This window comes from Rhinopithecus roxellana, chromosome 14 (genome assembly GCF_007565055.1).
Source record: "Rhinopithecus roxellana isolate Shanxi Qingling chromosome 14, ASM756505v1, whole genome shotgun sequence".
NCBI classification, from domain to species: Eukaryota; Metazoa; Chordata; class Mammalia; order Primates; family Cercopithecidae; genus Rhinopithecus; species Rhinopithecus roxellana.
Window position 1 is genome coordinate 51,424,809 of NC_044562.1, and position 22,229 is coordinate 51,447,037.

The 22,229-nt window shown below is 37.1% G+C and overlaps 1 protein-coding gene across 2 annotated transcripts in view; it reads left to right on the top strand.

Annotated features, from left to right (window-relative positions):
• Positions 1–19,226, top strand: part of FRZB (frizzled related protein) — a 33,151-nt gene extending 13,925 nt beyond the window's left edge. For both annotated transcript variants that reach the window (XM_010357180.2, XM_010357179.2), the window contains exons 4-7: positions 10,429–10,494; positions 14,629–14,833; positions 15,225–15,288; positions 18,277–19,226. In XM_010357180.2, coding sequence (XP_010355482.1) covers positions 10,429–10,494; positions 14,629–14,833; positions 15,225–15,288; positions 18,277–18,393 — 452 coding nt within the window. In that variant the 3' untranslated portion in view covers positions 18,394–19,226. The remainder of the gene's footprint in view (positions 1–10,428; positions 10,495–14,628; positions 14,834–15,224; positions 15,289–18,276) is intronic.
• The last annotated feature ends 3,003 nt before the right edge of the window (positions 19,227–22,229 follow it).

The following is a 22,229-nucleotide window of genomic DNA, read 5'->3' on the forward strand; positions in this document are numbered from 1 at the left end:
TTAAACTTCTTTCCTCCCTTTTGGCTTACTACCAATTTTGGGAAGGAATTCAGTTTTTTTCTTTGGTACAAATGTTTACTGACTGTAGAGCCAACTTCTACACCTTAATGGAAGAAAAATATGATAGACAAATAGTATTTTTGTGATTATACAGTAGCTTAAAACTATAGGATTTTTCCCCCATTACTTTTGCAACAACTGATACTTTTTTTTTTAATTTTTATTTTTTTTATTTTTATTATACTTTAAGTTCTAGGGTACATGTGCATAACGTGCAGGTTTGTTACATATGTATACTTGTGCCATGTTGGTGTGCTGCACCCATCAACTCGTCAGCACCCATCAATTCATTATTTATATCATGTATAACTCCCCAATGCAATCCCTCCCCCCTCCCCCCTCCCCATGATAGGCCCCAGTGTGTGATGTTCCCCTTCCCGAGTCCAAGTGATCTCATTGTTCAGTTCCCACCTATGAGTGAGAACATGCGGTGTTTGGTTTTCTCTTCTTGTGATAGTTTGCTAAGAATGATGGTTTCCAGCTGCATCCATGTCCCTACAAAGGACGCAAACTCATCCTTTTTTATGGCTGCATAGTATTCCATGGTGTATATGTGCCACATTTTCTTAATCCAGTCTGTCACAGATGGACATTTGGGTTGATTCCAAGTCTTTGCTATTGTGAATAGTGCTGCAATAAACATACGTGTGCATGTGTCTTTGTAGTAGAATGATTTATAATCCTTTGGGTATATACCCAGTAGTGGGATGGCTGGGTCATATGCCAGTTAGAATGGCAATCATTAAAAAATCAGGAAACAACAGGTGTTGGAGAGGATGTGGAGAAATAGGAACACTTTTACACTGTTGGTGGGATTGTAAACTAGTTCAACCATTATGGAAAACAGTATGGCAGTTCCTCAAGGATCAACAACTGATACTTTTGACCAGTTCTCTTTCCTAAGCATTCCTCTCCTTGAGCTATTACCCCAGTTGTCCTAGTTCTCTGCCTGTCCCTCAGCTGTAGACAGTCACTGAGGCTCTGTGCTTGGCTTCTGTTCCTCTCTCCTCATAGGGATTCATCCTGTTGGAGTTCATCAAGCTACATAGGCTGAATTGTCACTTTTATGACTCCAGTTGTGATTACTCTCTAGGACCACGTTTCCCTCCAGTAACACTTCTACCTGGGTACTCTTTGGGTACTTCAAAAATAATGTATTTATTTACTAAAGTAATTTTTTTTTTTTTTTTTTGAGATGGAGTCTCACTCTGTTGCTCAGGCTGGAGTGCAATAACATGATCTCAGCTCACTGCAGACTCTGCCTCCTGGGTTCAAGCAATTCTCCTGTCTCAGCCTCCCGAGTAGCTGTGATTACAGGCACCCACCATCACACCTGGCTAATTTTTGTATTTTTAGTGGAGACAGGTTTTTTCGCCATGTTGGCCAGGCTGGTCTCTAACTCCTGATCTTAGGTGACCCACCTGCCTCAGCCTCACAGAGTGCTCCCAGGGATTACAGACATGAGCCACCGCGCCTAGCCCTGAAGTAATCTTTTGTAACTTTCTCATTTAAGTATGTGACATCATTGCTTTTCTAAGTCCCTAGTACTGAAACTTTATTTGGTTTTAGTCCATCGATCTCACCATTCATTAGAAATGTAATGACCAGTTCAGCTGAAAAGCTTCTGCACATCAAACAGAACAATCAACAAAGTGAAGAGACAATCCGTAGAATGAGGGAAAATATTTGCAAACTATCTGGCAAGAGCTTAATAACCAGAATATACAAGCAACTCAGACAATTCAATAGCAAAAACAAAACAAAAAACAACAATCTAAAAATGGGCAAAAGGTCTGAGTAGAAATTTCTCAAAAGAAGACATACAAATGACCAACAGGTATATGAAAAAATTTTCAACATCACTAATTAGATAAAGGCAAATCAAAACCACAATGAGATATCTCACCCCAGTTTGAATGGCTTTTATCAAAAAGATGGAATAATGGATGGTAGCGAGGATGTGGAAAAAGGGGAACTCTAGTACACTGTTGGTGGGAATGTAAATTAGTACAGCCACTATGGAAAACAATAGGGAGTTTTACAAAATCTAAAAATAGAACTACCATATGATCTAGCAGTTTCATTACTGGGTATATATCCAAAAGAAAGGGAATTAATACATTGAAGAATATGTGTACTCCAATGTTTACTGCCACGCTATTCACAATAGCCAAAATGTGGGATCAACCTAAGTGCTTATTAGTGGATGAATGAATAAAGAAAATGTGATATATATACAGGTATGTGATATATATACAATGACATATTATTCAGGTATAAAAAAAGTGAAATCCTGTCATTCGAAGGAAAATGGAACTGGAGGTCATTATGTTAAGTGAAATAAGCCAAGCTCAGAAAGACAAATACCGCACGTTCTCATTCATATGTGGGAGCTAAAAAAGAATAGTGAACCTCACAGAGCTAGAGAGTAGATTTGTGGTTACCAGAGGCTGGGAAGGGTAACGTGGAGGAGGGAATGAAGAGAGGATGATTAATGAGGACAAATATACAGTTAGTTAGGAGGAAGACCTAGTGTTTGACAGATCAGTGTGGAGACTATAGTTAACAATAATCTATTTGTACATTTCAATATGTACAATAATTCACACATTCATAACATAAAAAGGAATGTTCAATGTGGTGGATATTACCCTAACTTGATCTTTGCACATTATGTGAATGTACGAAAATATCAATGTACCTTGAAAATATGTCCATCTATTATGTTATAATAAAAAATGTAAGGGACACTTACTTGTATCAGGCACAATATGTGCCAAGGACATGGAATGAAAGAGCAAATGGGTGACTGGCGCACCCTTTTCTTTCACCGCTTTTCAATGTGCTTGGCATTGAGTTGATTCATAATCTTCTAAAGGCTGTGAAGCCCCCTTTTCTTTTTGTTAATTGACTTCTTTAGAGTCTATCACAAAACAACACTTCAGAAGTCATGAGGGAAACCAAGCATAATTGTATTGACTCTTTCTATATTTGGGATATTCTGAATAACTCTTGGATCCAGAAAACTTGTGAAAGGCAGTCTACTTGAAATTTTCCCAAGACAAAAAGGAATAAACTGAATTTCCTTTTCTTATTAATATAGTGTTAGTTCTGTCAGTCTTAAGCAATTTCTTTTACAAAGTGCAAATTACTATGAATTGAGTCCTTTATTACAATATTTGAGGTTTGTTTTTACAGCTAAGTTGAGCAAATGTCACTTTTACTTTTTAAAGCCTTATTATATTACCTAGGTTCACCAGTTAACTCCCTCACATTTTCCATATACTGGTGTAATCCAAAATAAAATTTAATATGATATTCTTTGCCCTGTGTATAGGTTTAGGAAATAAATATTGTTTTAAATATGTAATGAATGGTTGCTAAGTCCAGACACATTTTGTTTTATAAAAAAATGAAAGAAATGTCTTATTTGTATGTTAATAGGACTTTATTAAGGAATAATTACAGTAAAATACTACAAATCTTCAGTGTATGCTGCATTTAAATTTTGACAAATGTATATGCTTATGTAACCATCATCCAGATCAAGATCAAGAACATTTCTTTAAATGGCCTGGTGTCCAATCATCCATTCTGTCCTGAGGCAAGCACAGTTCTGATTTTCATTGTCATGGATGGGTGTCGTTATTCAGCTTCGTGTGGATGGAAGCCTACTGTACACACTCGGGCCTGGCTGCTTTGGCATACCATGGCATTTTGAGACTTTGAGTTCTGTGCGTTATTTTATTTTATTTCTAATTGTGTAAAAGTACACCCTTGTATGAGCATAATACCAATATGACTTCTAAACTCAAACCTCCTTAATATGGTTCCTAGTTTAATATAGTTGATTTCTGAATCTGCAGGAGTTTTGTTGTTGTTGTTGTTGTTGTTGTTGTTGTTCATTTTTTTCCCTTTCATCATTGACATCAGGACTCTAGGGTTCTGGTGTTTTGTTTGTTTGTTAATGTCCTAGGAACAATGAGACCCTGTCGATTTTCCATTAAGTGTCCATTTGATGACTTGCAATTTTGAGAAGAGGGAATGTGTTCCTTGGGTGGAATCTAGGGATGTTTTACCATCGCCTTGTTTCTAGAAGGATAGTGGAATTGACCTTCTGAATGGCCAAGTGGTATATTGCCCATCTTCTGTTTAAGGGCTATCTGAACAAGTTCCACAATGGCATCCATTCCTGCTGCTGTTTTGGTAGCTGCGATGATAAGGCAGATGATCCATCTAGTGCATTGATTTCTTCGCTTTACTAACCTGCTTGTTTGTTCTACCCCAGCCACTCACTTCCATGAGCAGTTCTGGGCCTTGCAGTGCTGCTAGCAGCGGTGCTAGCATGGTAATATTAATTCTAATGCTGCAGGGGTGCTAGCATTGTAATATTAATTCTAAGAATCCCACTCTTTGCCTGCTGCCTCATTTCATTCCAGATGATTTGTTGCAGTATCATCACTGCTGCCTTTTTTCCCCCCCCACCATGTTGAGATTACCTATCCATCAGCTGCCACTTACTATCCGCTAAGCCTCTGGCCTTTCTTGTCTATGTCAGATATCATGGTCTACTGCAGTACTGATACCCTTGAAAATACCCTCAACTTCTTTGCTTTCTCTTCCTCTTCTATACTCATCTGGCAAATCCCAGCTCCAGTTATTTGAGAAAATTACTCAACTGAGGTGACTGGTTTCACTTTAAGTTCAAGATAGAAAATTCAAATAGACAATCGAGATTGCCATGCATTCTTACCTGCTATAAAAGTTTGCCTTTCTACTTGATGAAATAACTGCTTTATACTTTCTATACTTACATGCCCACATCCTGCTGTTTCTAGCCCCTCATTCCCCATAGCTGATGACTTCACTTCATTCTTCAATGAGAAGGTAAAAGCCATTGGAAAGAACTCCCTCATTATTCCACCAACTAATTTATAAACTTGTCAATATCAGTACCTTTCTCTCCTTTTCCTTCTTGTGTAATGGATAAAGTCTTCTGGTTTTCAAAGTCCTATTCTCTCTTTTGCTCAGGGTTCAGTCATCACCTTGCCAGTTGAATTTAGTGGAACCTTTTCTCTCTGAACTCATTTTAGCTCTGAGGGTCATTTGACACAGAGAACTACCCTGCTTTTATTTTGGAAGACCCTTTTTCAATTCCACACTCTCCTATATTTCCGTCCACATCACTGGACGCTCCTTCTCAGTCTCCCTTGTAGACTTCATGTTCTCTATCTTATATATAAAGATGTAGTTCCTGCCTAAAGAACTACAACGCACCTTTCAGGTTTCAAGCTTTAAATATAATTTTCTTACAGTATATTGGAGGCCAGACTAGTTTAGGTCATTAAGTTATATGTTCTTGTTACACATACACATTGTGTTTTAGTTTCATATCATGTATCACCTATGACAAATTATTTTGTGTATAATTTCTTTGTTCAATGTCTTTATCCTCTTCTGGATTGTCTGTAGTGCCCATCATGTGTCCTACATGCCTATTATAGAGCCTGGAATGTAGCAGATGCCCAATATTTGCAGAATGAATGAATTCATATGTAAGTGACTGAAAGGGTTCAACAAATGTTAGTTCTCTTTCCCTTTCTCATCTCATATTTACAGAAGCATTGATATACCAGAGTTGTGGAGTCAGAGGATACTACTATCATTTCTATAGAAGAAAGACAAATTCATGGTATTATGGATGTTACCAGATGTTAAAAATTATGGAGCTGTTAAAAATTTTGGAACTGCTCACAGACACCTCGTACAGGCAGTTGGAAATATAGATCTAGAGCTCAGCAAAAAAGTCATAATTAAGGACCTGGATCTTCAAATTATAAAATTTTATTTTTTATATCTTTTAAAATGTGTTGTGTTTTGCCCCTATGTGTTTTAAAATGGAGGAAAAGAGGACAACTGGGTTTCAGGGGTCAAATGCCAGGATATGAGACATACAGTGCATCTGGTAAAAATTAAAATGATTTAAAGTCTGATCTGATTAGGAAGGGTCAGTCTTGAGAAAGTTGTAAAGGAAATTGTAACACAAATACAATTGTATTTTCTTCTCTCCTTCCCCATACTTTTTGACAATAAATCCTGAGCACAGATCTAAGGGTTTTTTTCCTATAGAAAACAGAAAAATATCCACTCAAACATAGTCGTCCTCCAAAGTCATGGTACGTGAAAGGTTATGAGAGTTTGGGGATCTGATGAAGTTAATTATAGTCTTACAGCTCTGGATAAGACCCAGAAGCATTCAATTTCAAACAAAGGTCAGGGATAGTTAGAAAGTTTTATCACACTTAAGCTTGAACTCAAACAAGGTTGCATAGAACAGTGACGGTCCAGTGAGTATCATATTTCATAGCTGTATCAGCTACTTAGACTTCTTTAGCTCTTCTAAGATCATATCAAAAATACTAGTATCCTTATGTTTTTTTAAAAATAAATGAGCATATTCGTATGAGCAAAACAGAATAAAGAAGTCTAAGATTCTTGTCTCCTCTGAACTATTTTGATTTTTATAAGAAGCCACTGTGAGGCCGCGAGGCTGTTCACCGCTTGGGCACCGTGTGTATCATGGGGCATTTCCCTTGCATTGCAGACCAAGTTCTGCAAAGTACTGGGCATGTTAACTTTGCAAACTCAGATTTCTACAAGAGTGATGAACTTACGTTTCTACTAGGTAATAAACAGTCTCCAGGTTCATTAGCAGATATGTAGGAGATCATTAATATTAGGAGAGTCACTAGAAACATCAAGCAAGAGGAGTGGAGGGAATGTGAGGAAGAACTAAGCTGAAAACAGTTTTCTGTCCTTTCCATGGCTGCTCCTAAGATGTAGCACTGCACTCTGTCCCACAATTGAAGGTATTGTATTAATTCCAGGCTTTGTGGTAAATGAATTGCTAATGTTAAAACTGCCTGTGTTTGAAGATCTCTTTGTCACTTCTTAGCCTGTTTTGTCAAAACCAACTCCTTTAACTTTTAAAATATTTCTTTCCTTAGATAAAGCACCAAGGCAGATTCTAATTCATTTATAAGCTTTTCTTCTCAACAGTGAAATACAGAAAAATCAGTATCTAATGGTTTTTGTGCAAAGCTCAGTAAATAATAGATTTCATTTTTTCATTCTAAAAGCCAAAACTTAAAAAGCTTGTGCCATTAGGTTTTGCCAAAGATTACTAGCAATTAAACTAGAAATGATGGTAATGCTACAGGCCCCCCAAAAAGAATATCAAGAAATCAACTATTGATAATAAAAATAAACTGTTACATCTGATTTACAGTAGCAGGCGCAAGAAAGGTGACAGCTAATGGATGCAACATACCTCTATGATTCTTCACAATTTCACAGCTCTTGGGCTTGTGGGGATGTATATGTTGATGTGTGTAAACATAATTTAGATGAGGATTATGCTTCAGATCTATTGATCTAAGGTACACTTTTCATGAATAACCTAAGATATGAATGTTTGGGTTGAACAAGCGTAAATGAGAGGAGGTTCTTTCATATTTGAGCTTTGTGGATATAAACTCAGCTTCTCCTTATTACTGTTATTTTTTCAAGCTACTTGAACTAGACAGATAATTTGCTTATGTCAAGAGCTAGGGATTGGGACATATTATCCCATATAAATATTTAAAATATATATTTAGTATGACATTGTCACCTTGGAGACCAGCAGAAATAAGAAGCATATTGCAGATGAGCAAAATTTAGTCCTGAGAATATTTGCTTAGCTCATTAGCTATTAGGTAATAGTCTAGCTATGTATATGTAGTTGTATGCATTGCTTTGTAAATGCCTACTTGAAATATTACTAAATCATTTTATAATATAATTTTTAAAAATCCCTGCCTGGAAAGTTTTATGGAATCCATTTGTTTATGCTCCAAGCAAAGGCATGTAAGTAACAACATCAAATTAGACTCAATTCAGTAACAGTTGCTATAGTTTTTGCCAATAATTTTTATTTTAACCTATGCAAATTTCTGAAGAATTACAAATGTGTAATTTATTGACATGCATTATTTTTGGTGGATATTTATTTTTAATAGAAACATCACAAGTCTATATATAATATGGATGAAGATAATTTATAAACTAATACCATAGAATTTACGTCTTCAGAAATATTCTCATCTAAAGAATATCTCTTTGAAAATACATATAACATTTTAGTACAGAATAAAATACTGTACCGAAAGCCAAAAACTGGGTAACTTTTTGTTCTCTTCTAAATGAGAATACAATCATTTTGCTAATAACGTTATTTTTGGAATAGTTTTTGTCAAAATAGCAACAAGCACTAATGCTACTCATTGTTTATTGGCTGAGATCGTCACAGAAATTGTGTGCTAAAAATTATCAGGAGAACAAGGGAAGGAGCTGTGTGTGGTATTGGGGAATTCTCATTTCTGTCATGGGCAAGAGCAACAGTTGCGGCCGCTACCTATCCCCAGTAAAGATACTTATTTCTCTGGCAGGAAAGGTGATACTCTTTTCGGGACTGCTGCTTTAAAGTGTATTATCAACACGTTCAACTGGAAATAAAATCAATTTTCTTTAGAAAATACCAGTGGTCAACAGAAGTTCCTACCTTTTATTGTTCCCCATGTTAACATAAAACAACTCTTTTTTTTTGAGACAGGGTCTCACTCTGTCATCCAGTCTGGAGTGCAATGGCGTGATCTTGGCTCACTGCAGTTTTGACTTCCAGGGCTCAAGTGATCCTCCCAACTCAGTCTCCTGAATAGCTGAAACTACAGGCACGCACCACCACACCCGCTGATTTTTGCATTTTTTTTTTTTGGTAGAGACAGGGTTTTGCCATGTTGTCCAGACTGGTCTTGAACTCCTGGGCTCAAGCGATTTTTCTTTCCCCCGTCTACCGCCCCACCCTGCTGGCCTCCCAAAGTGAGTGCTGGGATTACAGGAGTGAGCCCTCGTGCCCAGCCATAAAATGCCTTTTAAGCAAAACTGTTTCTGTTGATGTCCTTTCTCTACTTTATGTGTTCTTATTTCCTTTCTGTGTCAAAACAGAAGCACATGCCATTTAATTTTTAATAAAGCTTTCTCAGGGGGCATTATTTAAAGAAATCTTCATCTATAATTAAACATTTTAAGATGATTGTGTATTATTTTCTACTTTTATATTGACATTAATTCCTGACAATTTGCCATGCTTATGATGTATATTTCTTAGCTAAGTGATCTTAACTGTGTTGCTCTTCTATAAAAGGCATAACAATCTACTCTCCAAGATGTCAAATGAATCTACCCTGTAGATGAAACATTTTGAGATAATTAGAATTGTTATTATTATTATTATTTTTTTTTTTTGAGACGGAGTCTTGCTCTGTCGCCCAGGCTGGAGTGCAGTGGCCGGATCTCAGCTCACTGCAAGCTCCGCCTCTTGGGTTCACGCCATTCTCCTGCCTCAGCCTCCCGAGTAGCTGGGACTACAGGCGCCCGCCACCTCGCCCGGCTAGTTTTTTTTTGTATTTTTTAGTAGAGACGGGGGTTTCACCGTGTTAGCCAGGATGGTCTCGATCTCCTGACCTCGTGATCCGCCCGTCTCGGCCTCCCAAAGTGCTGGGATTACAGGCTTGAGCCACCGCGCCCGGCCTACAATTGTTATTATTATGATGGCCAAAACCACAACTACTTTTGTACCAACCTAATATATACATAAAATATGCATTCTGGTCACTACTCACCAAATATTTTTAAAACATGAAATTTCTCTTCTCAAAATACATGCATAGTTTCCTCCAACAAGCTCCAAAACACCATTGAGTTGAATGGTAGCTATTTTACCTATAGAAGAGGCTCACTGACCCTCTTAAGAACTTCACCAAGTTCACTGGGTTGTAATAACACTTGCTTATCTCTTTGAGTTGCTTTTAGATCTAGGAGCTAATAGTAGGAGGAGTGCTGTGTCGCCTGTTAAAAGTATGTGAACATTAGGTGGTAGTCCACAGGATAAACCAGCTACCTGAGCGTAGGCAGAAAATTGCCTGCCAGTTGGCATTCATAATATTAACATTTCCATAAGCATGAAGCATACCTCTTTCAGGATTAAGGGGTCATGCTCTTCTCATGCATGGGGGTGAATAGCATTTCCTCAGGATTTGGGTGGTTTGTTGAGAATGGAAACTCATTCTCATGAGCGTACTGACATTGAATAAGAGGACGTGTAGATAGAATAAACATGAATGTAGTTTCAGGAGAAAAAGGCCAGACACACAGAATTGACAAGAACTTTCTGACCACCAAATTGAGATCTAGTCTCAGCAAAAAATGTGAGTAAACAAAAGAAAGCTAATATTGGAAATGTGCTTATAACTAAAATGTGTTTTTCAGAGCGCTGTAAATGTAAGCCTATTAGAGCTACACAGAAGACTTATTTCCGGAATAATTACAACTATGGTAAGGAAAACTTTATGGTTGATGTATAAACTGCTGTGTTAAGAAAGGTGTATGGGTGCATCCATGAGTATGTGCACATGTAAATGAGTGGAACCATTTAAGAATAAGGCTTAAAAACAGAAGGACAACTTTTAGGAGCATAGTCTTTCCCTCTGCCCCAACCAATTAAAATGTCTCACATGGGCAAAATGCTTAACACTTGGTTGATGCTGAAGCACATCAGGCAGTATTGTCATCCTATAGCCATACACTTAAGTACACAGAGATCAAGATAGATGGGACTCTTCCCTACCTGGAGGCTGAAGGAGGATTTGAGCTCAAGTTGGGTTGCATAGGCCATCAGTTGTGCTTCACCGGGTGAACAGCAGAGCACTTTGATGTATAAGGAACTGTTAAAAGACTCAAACTTGATTTCTTCAGTCAGCCTATCCCATGAAAAACACTGACAAATTTGGAAAGTAACACTTGTAGAAGTTGTTGGTATTCAGCTAAGGAAATGTGTTGTTATCTAGCTTGACTTAAAATCTGACATTCTAATAAACTAAATATTAATTGAAGAGCCACCAATCCAAATGTAGCTGATAAACTTACTGAAGGATTAAAAAGCCTACCATTTTTGCGCCAGGGACTGTGCTAAGTGATTTCCATACATTATCTTTAATTTTCTCAGCTGCCCCATGAGATATATTACCGTCCCGATTTTATCAATGATTATTGAATCTAAGTTGTCCCTTCTTTGATTGTTCACAATGTACTTTTGGATGCTGGTGTATATTTTAGAGTCATAAATTCATTTATACAGTCATTATATTTAGAAAGAGCAATTAACAGAGCTTTCCGGTTGATACATAAGGGACTGATATTTACTGTATTCCATAGGCATTTTGATTTTTTCTAATATCTATGGTATTAATAAAAGATATGTTACTATCTCTGCATAAGACTATTGATGTTGAGTCAATGAGTAAACATGGAGATTAAACAGAATTTTACAATGAACCTTATTAAAATAAGGGTTTTATTATTGCATTTATGTGCACTATTTTAAAGTATATAGGATATATAGAGCAGATTTATTTTTTCTATACTTTTGGGAATTGAAAGGAGAGAAATGAATAAGACTGTAAGGGTTACCTTCAATATCTTTCAAAATGCAGTGTATTAAAAAATATAAAGTTGAAAATTTTTGGTTTAGTTAATGCTACTCCTCTTTTTTTTTTTTTTTTTTTTTTTGAGACGGAGTCTCGCTCTGTCACCCAGGCTGGAGTGCAGTGGCCAGATCTCAGCTCACTGCAAGCTCTGCCTCCCGGGTTTACGCCATTCTCCTGCCTCAGCCTCCCGGGTAGCTGGGACTCCAGGCGCCGCCACGTCGCCCGGCTAGTTTTTTGTAGTTTTTAGTAGAGACGGGGTTTCACCGTGTTAGCCAGGATGGTCTCGATCTCCTGACCTCGTGATCCGCCCGTCTTGGCCTCCCAAAGTGCTGGGATTACAGGCTTGAGCCACCGCGCCCGGCCTTTGCTTGCTACTCCTCTTAAGAGGAATGTAGCTTTTCTTAGTCAATGATGGATGCTCTTTCTAAGTTTGTAAGGTTATGTTTATGTAAGAAGTCAAATGCCTGGCTGCTTATCTAAGAACCTGCTTCTTTACAGATTGATGTGAAGAACCCCAGGGAAAAGGGAGGCCTTAATTTCTAGGAGATTAGCTTGTTAAGATTGAAAAATGTTATATGAACTTTTATATACTGTAACACTAAGAATAAAAACATATACATTTTATATCAGGGAAATGTAATTATTTATATTTATTTTGTGTATCCTATTATCAAGTTTTATTTTATCTAGCCTCTAGTGCTGCAATGGTTGTTGCTGTTATTTTTGTTAAAAGTTGAATGACAAGTCATGGAAAATGAAGATCGTAGAGAAGGTAGCTGAATGAATATCATAAAATAAAATGGGATATGGATTATAATTAATGGAAAGGAGCAGATAATTTCTTTTTTGTAGCCAAGTAATAGCTAAGTTGATCATAGTTTCAGGATTGTCATTTGTCTGGGCTTTACTTACAGTTTCTTTGGGAAAGGGAGGTACTCAAATGATTAAATAGAAGGAAGAACTCTGAAAAGGAAGTATATTTTACTTCCAAAATATTTTTATCTTCTGCATGTGTCCATTGAGAAAACAAGTCAAGGTGGGAGCAGTTGGAAATTCAGACAAAACCTCTATTTCATTTAGATTAATTCTGGGAAAAACTCCTTAAGTGTTAACAAAATTACTTGAGTGAAAAAGTAGGTCTTGTAGAAAGATATTTATTTTGGAGTGGGTACATGTGCTAAAAATTTCTAATGAAAATAGTAGACACTGGGTAAATAAATCATTAGTTTGAGAACATTTGCACAGTTCACTAATCTCTAATAGCTGATGGATGCTATGAAGCACGTTCACTTAAGCCAGGACACACAAAAATGCCCGCTAGCTGGGGTTGAGAATGTCTCATCTGATTCTCCCAAACGGCATTTCAAAAAGGGCAATCTTAGCTTTTGTTAAATACAGAATAGGGAGAACATGAATAGAAAGGGGTTCCACTTGCCAGTCAAACCAAGCGAGGACAGTTGGGTAGTTACAGTTTGTTTGCTACACGTTCTCATATTTGAGGCAACTAATTCTCTGAAAACTGAAATGTGCAGCTTTTAGAATTCATTAGTAATTTAATTTCTGTCGTGTGTGTTGTACTGGTAGAATAAGTTTGTGTGATGAAATTGGAGCATTAATGGGGGAATGGTTGATCAGCCGGTTTTATATTTTTCACAGATTACTTTCTTCTAATCCTTTATAGTCCAAAACCTCTAAAATATGTGGGAAGGTGCTCAGATTAAAGCGGTTTGCAATTATGTGCCTAAGAAGTTTTTGAAACGTTGACTCATTTGGATAAACCATGTTTTCCTCTATATAATGTCCATGGATAGTGAACTGGAGCAATAAGGGCACTGGGAGAAATGCCATTGGCTTTTCACTAATTGACATTTTTACTTCTTTCTTCGTGTTTTAAAACTTCTCTTTTTAAAAGCTCATTTACTAGAAGCAGGAATCTAAACAACGTGACTCTTTTAAAAGGGAGAGATACAGAAAAGAAGCAGATCTGTACTTTCTAGATTCTGAGTCACATACTTTAACTTTGCAACTGAAGGCAATTTGTTGTTACATTGATAAGTAAAGCAACTCTTGTGAGATAAATTGGGTGCCAATATATCCATCAAGAGAGGTAGAATAGTGCCACTGACATTTGAGAATATATTCCATAGCACATGAGGGAAAGGAATGTTGGAGTGTCTGACTTCAAAGCAGATAGAGGAAATAAGATCTAGTGGTGACAATTTTTATTCAAGAAGTAAATATAGCTCGCTTAGAGGAGAATATAAAAGATAATCTGTACTGAGCACAAAGGAAAAAAGGACCTAATATCTGAACAAAGAAGAAAATGTAGCCCACCTAAAGGAGAATATAAAAGATAATCTGTACTGACCACAGAGAAAGAAAGGAGCTGGTATCTGAACAGCGAGCCGAGATGAGGAAGGTGAAAAGATTGGAGGACCAGTTTGGGAACACTATTGAGCAGGACAATTTTATAACACTAAAGAGGCCACCACTTGAGAAAACCTGTGAATAGACCTGATAAAAGAATGTCAACAAGGAATAAAGCGTATTTAAGTACTGGGTCTTTTCATACAGTAAAATTAACATAGTTTAAATTCCTGTTGGCAGCAATTGGAACAGCACATGCATATATACACATCCAAAATGGAATTTTAGAGAAAAATTAGATCAGATTATTGACTCAATTTTTGATTCTCTAAATGAATTTCTCAAAAGCACATGCACACACATGCATAAATACATGTGAATATATACATAGCCACAAATTGGAAAGGGAGAAGGGCTGGGCATTAGGAGGTCAGGTGTGTTGTTTTATGTCACACACTACAGTCTAAGGCGAAAATATCTGGCTGACTTTTCTGTTCCGCCCATTGAATATCAAGTGGATAAGAATTAACCAAAGAGAAGCCTACTTTGGCTTTTTTTGAATGGGGCACCTATTATGTGTCATATTATTATCAGTTTTTCTTGTCTTTTATCCCAGTCATTCGGGCTAAAGTTAAAGAGATAAAGACTAAGTGCCATGATGTGACTGCAGTAGTGGAAGTGAAGGAGATTCTAAAGTCTTCTCTGGTAAACATTCCACGGGATACTGTCAACCTCTATACCAGCTCTGGCTGCCTCTGCCCTCCACTTAATGTTAATGAGGAATATATCATCATGGGCTATGAAGATGAGGAACGTTCCAGGTAATTCACTCTTTAAGGATACAGAATAACTACTTTGCTTATCCCACCCTCATTGCATTTCTCTCTCGAGATCTTACCCTCGCATTTTTACACTGGGATCTGTCTACCTTCTTGGGGATTACAGATAAGTTTTACTTGGATTTCTTGATTTCATATATGGAATGGGTGTATGTGTGTAGTTTATAGGTTTACATTTTTCTTGGGTGAGGGACCATGACTTCCTTTGTTTCTTAAAGGGGTCTGTGACTCACAAATGGTTAATAATTACCGTTCTAAATCTTAGCTGTCCTATTCAAGAATAAACATATAAGTCTTTCTTGGCACTGTTTTCTTGTACTTTTCAGTAACAGGTTTTAATTTTTCAAAAATGGTTGCTTCTTTTAAAAATCAGATTACTCTTGGTGGAAGGCTCTATAGCTGAGAAATGGAAGGATCGACTTGGTAAAAAAGTTAAGGTAAGCCTGTATTTTATGTTTGAAGTAATACACAGAAAACAAAAGTAGAAAACCAGCCATCTGTCATTGAAATGAAATAGCTGCCTTCAACCATAGGAGAAATATTAAAATTTAGTATGCATATATTTATATACTCCTAGAGCTGAATTTGTCTTTCATGTCTATTTTATTTAAGGAATGAGTTCCCTGTATGTGTATCAGAGATCTAACTACAGTTGCCCTAATGTCTCTTCACAAGGAGTCTAGCTGTAGTCCAGTCCTGGTCAGGTGGTTCCATGGTGTCAGGCTCCTTGTAGCTTATGGCTCTATCATTTTTAAAGGCATCGCTTTCATACTCATACTCACCCGGAGGTCACAAGATGGCTGCTCTGCCTCTAATCTCACGTCTACATTTCAGGCAGGAAAAAGAGGAGGTAAAAGAGATTTCCAAGAGCCTCATCAAGCAACTTTTACTTAGCTACAAAACAGGCTAGGAAATGTAGTCCTTTTTAAACCTGGAGATATTGCTTCTTTGAACAAACTGCAGTTTGTGAGAAGGGAAGAATAAATGATGGGAAGGAAAATAAACAATGATGTCCAATGAATAAACACCAATTCCTATGTACAAAGTGTAGCTACATTCATCTCTGTATAAAAGATCTGAACAAATTAGGTCCTTAGAGCAGTAATGTAGCCTTATTTTTAAGCCAATAACTCTTAGATTGTGGAGTTGATACGTTTTTTAAAATCACATAGTACATTACTGTATTATAGAAGGTTTGTTTCTTCTTACTGCACTAAGCAAATCTGTTTTAAAGAAAAGAATAGGGTGGGGGAATGCAGAGGGGGACAAAAAAATCTCAAAGGATGTGTGGGTGGGTGGGGGGAGTGGGAACTGTAGCAAACGTAATACATCCTCTTCCTTCTGCAAGTCTGAAGGCTTGGGAAACATTTACATGGTAAGTTAAACACCCCTGGGCGGTTTATCTTATACATCTGGCACTTGACACGGCAGACACATTTGGGTTTAAGTGACCTACGAAAATGCAGAGGGCATTATTCTGTAAGGAGAAGCTACCCTCCAGTAAGTTCTTCCCCCCTTCAGTAGATTTGTCAAAAGTGAGATGCATTTCAAGTTCAGACTTGTGGGCATTCTCTCTGCATCTCTCTTCAATTAGTTTGGTGTTTATTAAAGAAAAAAGTGGCTCTTGTTCAGTATGTTGGAATCTCTTACTGTCTTTTTAATTTGGTTTTCTGCTTGCTAATGCAGAACAGGAATTTGTCCTAAATTCCTGTACCAGTTGGAAGAGCTTTCAATATCCCTGCTGCAAAGCATGTAACAAGGCTTACTGCTCCTCTTTTGGTACCAAAACAATATCACTGGGTTGTTGACAGGATACATGGCTTGTTTGTCCTGTTTCCCATTGCTTTCTGCAATATTTCCCATTGTTTTCTGCAGGGGACTTGCAGAGTTATTATTTTAAGTCATTTATATTCTTAGTCTGGATTTAAATATTCTAAAGGAAAGAAACCAATGATTTGATCAATTTTAAATTCATATGCAGATATTGAGGGCTAAAGAGTTTGGGTAGAAAATCTCCTTTGGCCAGAATTATTGAGATTCCTATTTTAGTTTTCCAGTCGATTTGAAGATGTGTAAAAAGAGCTTTATGAAGGGTGTTATTTTTTCCAATCAAATTTGCTCTTTGCTGAGTTTTGCTCTCAGTGGATAAATCAAGAATAAGGTTTATGAGAACCCTTATTATTATGTTTTTTTCATGCAAATGGTTGTTTACCTAAGTCTCTTATAGCAGACTATTCAAGACGTTTGGACTTCCTTGGGAAGATGAGAATCAGACTGTTTTTAAAATATGAAGACAAGATTGTGGAGTAAAGTATACTAAAATGAAGAATTACTTTCAATAATGGAAAAACACTAACAAATTTACTATGTGCTAAGCACTTTATATTTTTATCAATCTTCAGATGTATCTTCTACTTATAAGTAGATTCTATTGTCAGTTCCAATATATACATGATGAAAATGAGGTCTAGTAAGTTCAAGAAACTTCACACAGTAAGTGGTGGAGTTAGAATTTGAACTTGGGCCATCTGACCCAAGGATCTGATGGTCCTTGCTGTTTAAAGTGTGGTCCCAGGACCAGCAACATAGGTATCACCTGGGAGCTTGTTAGTAATGAAAATCTTGGGCCCTGTCTCAGGCCTACTGAATGAAATCGCAATTTTAACAAATTCCCCATATGATATCCATGTCTGAAGTTTGGGAAGTACAGCTATAGTTTGTATTCCCTACCTATCCTCATGTAATATAACTTCCATTTTACTTAAATTACATAAAAACATTATTGACATTAATATGAAATGTTACTAAACTTGATTGTGTTTATTAAAAACATTGTTAATGCCTGCTTTGTAACACTTAGAATGAGGGCAGGACCTTGTCTGTTTTTCTCGTTGTACTTGGTGGATATTACTTAGAAAAATATTTTTGAGACCTCCCCATCCCTCAGAAAAATTTCCATTTTTTTTCAGTGCTCAAATCACATAGATTTTAAAAGGCTATGTTCTTACGTGTATTAAGAGAGGATGTTGAAAAATAGCCTTCCCTTCAAATTCTGTGTATAAATCTTCCATTTGTGGAGTACCTGTGAAGCATTAGCCTGCTGGCTGTTACCTCAGGAAATACCCAGAGATATAGGGAGATATTTCTGTCATCATTTACAGACATGGACATTTTAAGTTTAAGGTTTGATAAGAAAGCATTACTAAATATATTATAGATGGGCAACTTTGTGCTCATTAAAATCAGAGAATAATGTTCATATTGCATCAGTTTTCTTGTTACCCTGGGAGATAGATTTATACTTTTGGAAAAGTGGCAAAATGTTTCAGAGATCTGACCTTCAGTCTGACCCAGTTGTTAGAATCGTGGCAATGATGACCCTGGTGATATGTGCTTGTGACTATTTTCTATTTTAAATTTCACAGCGCTGGGATATGAAGCTTCGTCATCTTGGACTCAGTAAAAGTGATTCTAGCAATAGTGATTCCACTCAGAGTCAGAAGTCTGGCAGGAACTCGAACCCCCGGCAAGCACGCAACTAAATCCCGAAATACAAAAAGTAACATCAGTGGACTTCCTATTAAGACTTACTTGCATTGCTGGACTAGCAAAGGAAAATTGCACTATTGCACATCATATTCTATTGTTTACTACAAAAATCATGTGATAACTGATTATTACTTCTATTTCTCTTTTGGTTTCTGCTTTTCTCTTCCTCCAACCCCTTTGTAATGGTTTGGGGGCAGACTCTTAAATATATTGTGAGTTTTCTATTTCACTAATCATAAGAAAAACTGTTCTTTTGCAATAATAATAAATTAAACATGCTGATACCAGAGGCTCTTTGCTGGAGTCCCCAGATGTTAATTTACTTTCTGCACCCCACTTGGGAATGCAATATTGGATGCAAAGAGAGGTTTCTGGTATACAGAAAGCTAGATATGCTGTAAAAGATACTCTGCGATCTAATTACAGCCTTATTTTGGTATGCCTTTTGGCCATTCTCCTCCTGCTTAGACTTCCAAGTTTATAAAGGTAAAATGGCAGTTTGAAATCAAATGTGACACAGGCAAAGCAATCAAGCTCCAGGAAGCGTTTATGAGGAAACAACACACAAGATGAATTATTTTTGAGATTGGCAGGAAGCAAAATAAATAGGAGCTTAAGAAAAAACATTTTGCCTGATTGAGAAGCACAACTGAAACCAGTAGCCGCTGGGGTGTTAATGGTAGCATTCTTCTTTTGGCAATACATTTGATTTGTTCATGAATATATTAATCAGCATTAGGGAAATGAATTATAACTAGACATCTGCTGTTATCACCATAGTTTTGTTTAATTTGCTTCCTTTTAAATAAACCCATTGGTGAAAGTCTTTATTTTTTTCTCGTCTTTTAAAAGAAATCAGAATTGCCGTATTGACCAGGAAAAGATTACGTATGGACATGCACCAGGGTGTTAGTTTTTAAAAGTACATAGCTCTATAAAATGCTGTAGATTTAGATGATGAAATGTGCAGGGTTTGGTTTTGTTTTTTTTCTGGTGTGTGTGTAAATCTGTATTTGTGTACATGTGTGTCTGTGCACTCACACCCAAGGTGGATTAAAATACAGGCCTGCAAACTGGCCTGCACGTTATCATTTGGATTTGTGCTGCTTAATGCTCAGTGAAAAATGTCTAGTAAAATGAATTATGGTTGTCAGGAGAGAGGTTATTTGGCTTTTGAACCAATTGCACATTTCTCATTACCCAAGCTGCAGTGAGATCCCAGGGGCTGTGGTGAACAAATGATGCTTTTATACATGGTCCCTAGCTTACAACGATTCAATTTACAGTGCTTCAATTTAACAATTTTTTGACTTACAGTGGGTTTATCAGGATGTAACCCAATTTCAACTTACGATATTTTCAATTTAGAATGGGTTTATCCAGATGTAACCCCATCGTAAATGGAAGAGCATCTGTACTTCCTTCCTCCAGCAGAGTTCCTTAGAGCCTGTGCCAATTACTTGAAAGTTTCATTCTCTGCCATTTACATGTGTGTTATTAGTAGAACCAAATTTCTAAGCTGTGGTGTGCTGAAATTAAAATGCTTATGAAGCAAAAATGGTGCTATGTTTCCTTCTACAAGGATAATCAAGCAAGGATGAAATTCATTAGTGAACAAAAGTTTCCTGAAATGGTAAATAATCATCTATCCAAATGTTCTCTTTTAAAAGTGTGAGTTGGGTGTGGTGGGTGCACCTGTAATCCCCACTACTTGGGAGGCTGAGGAAGGAAGATGGCGAGAGCTCATGAGGTTGAAGCTGCAGTAAGCTACGATTGTGGCCGCTACACTCCAGCGTAGGTGATAGAGCATGACCCTGTATCTGTAACAACAACAAAAATGTGAAAGTTGATTCTACAAATAAGTCATTCGTGTCATACCCAACTAAAATGGAGTCGGGAGGCCATGGGGAAAGGCACCCAGGTCCTGTTCAAGGAACTGATTTTGCAGTACAACAGAAAAGCCACGAAGACTTAACTCTAACCTTAAGATAAAGTTACCTAGTAGCTGCTGCCACTCACCAGTCAGAACTTGCCAAATCCTACAAGACACTCCTGGCTCCAGTGAACTTTCATTCAAAACCATTTAGATCACCTTCCTCTCTTCCCCAATAAAACCCTAGCCCTTTCTCTTTGTTCTTTGAACACACCTAGAGGCTACACTAGTTTGTGTGCCCAGAATTACAATTGTAATTCTTATATTCCCAAATAAACCCTTTACTTGGAGATTGATCTCGCTACATTTAAAGGTGACAGAGTAAGGGAACATTCCTGCCTTCTGATTGACTCTCTAACGCCAACAATTTCCCCAGCCCCAGAAGAAAACATTCCCACCTTTGCCTATAGGACTGCATAGTCTTTTGAGATTCCAAAAACCACTTCCAAAGGGCTTGCCATCTGCTCGTTGTTGCTGTATTCTCAGATGGCAAGGACATGTCTTTTGAGGTGCTGATGTCATAGCCTTAAAAGGTGAGTTGGGTGTCACTGGGGAGTAATGAAGCACGACCGTGGAGGGACTGCCCCTGAGAATCTCTCTTTCTGGTGTGTAAACCTCAACTTGAGCCCGAGGACAGAGGGGTAGAAAGCAGTACTGGTGCCTCAGTCTATTTTCCTCAGGCCTTCTCACGTTAACTCTGAAAAGAAGGACAAGAATTGACTACAGGAGAGGTTTAAAGAAACTGTTATCTCAAATTCACAGCATCAACTCTCTCAAAGCACAGTAAGCAATGTTAAGTAAGGAACTCTTTTGATGTATAAAAGCTGCAGATGTTTCAGCTCCTGCAGTTTTTTTGTGTGGGTGAGGGTTGGGTAGAGGGGGAATGATCAGTTTCTGTGTAGGAATTTTACACACTTTATGCTTAATATAAACAAAAGATGGCCAGATTCTTAGATTCAGCAGTTTTTTTTTTTTAAACCACCTTCCATTTGGTGCCATTTTACAACCTACTGTTTTACCACTACCATCTATAGTGGCAATGTTTGATTTTGCTCATCTGTATGAGGCTTCTGTCAGCTGTTTCAACATTTCTAATGGTATAAAGTTCAAGAATAAAGTACATTTGGTTTTTCAGTTTGATAGCTACAATATCTTCATTAATAAACTGTGCAGACCTCTTTTGGGAGGATGGTATGATTTATCATGATGGTCATGTTTCTCATCAGACTGCAAAACCATTTCTACTCTAGTTGCCATAGTACAAAGACATCTCGCTAATGCCTCTCTACAGGGTTTTCATGCAGATACTAACTTTTAAAGCCACTAAAAATTTAATATACATGCCCCTTTGTCAGGAACCTTGAGATTGATAAAATTTATATTTCTTTAGAAAATTGTATTCACCTTTAGGATTTTAATTTTCTTAGCCAAATAAAAGTCAGATGCATGCTGAATAAAGTAGCAAATATTTAAATAGCAGCAAACATGGATTCTCTTTTCACGGATACGTATTTTACTGTGTCGCATACGATGTAATCTGATTCAGTGCCATATGTTGCACCCAGTGTTCAGGGATGGGGTGAGACAAACTCTGTCTTTCCACATCTGTCACACATTAAGAAGGCAAATACAAAAGTGATAGTCACTGTGAGCGAATCGCACTCCCTATTACCTTCTGCAAAAAATTATTTGCTATTACATTTCAACAAGTAAAATGACTAAAAGTATTTCAAGATCGATATTTAGCACTGAGTTTTAACATATTTTAATACACAAAAATTCAAGAAGATGGTAAAAATAAAGCAGAGACTTCTAATATGGTGTTACTGAAATCCAGCCTATAAAATGTAAAAGTATGGTTCCCAGATGTATTAATATTAACAAAAACAGTATAGT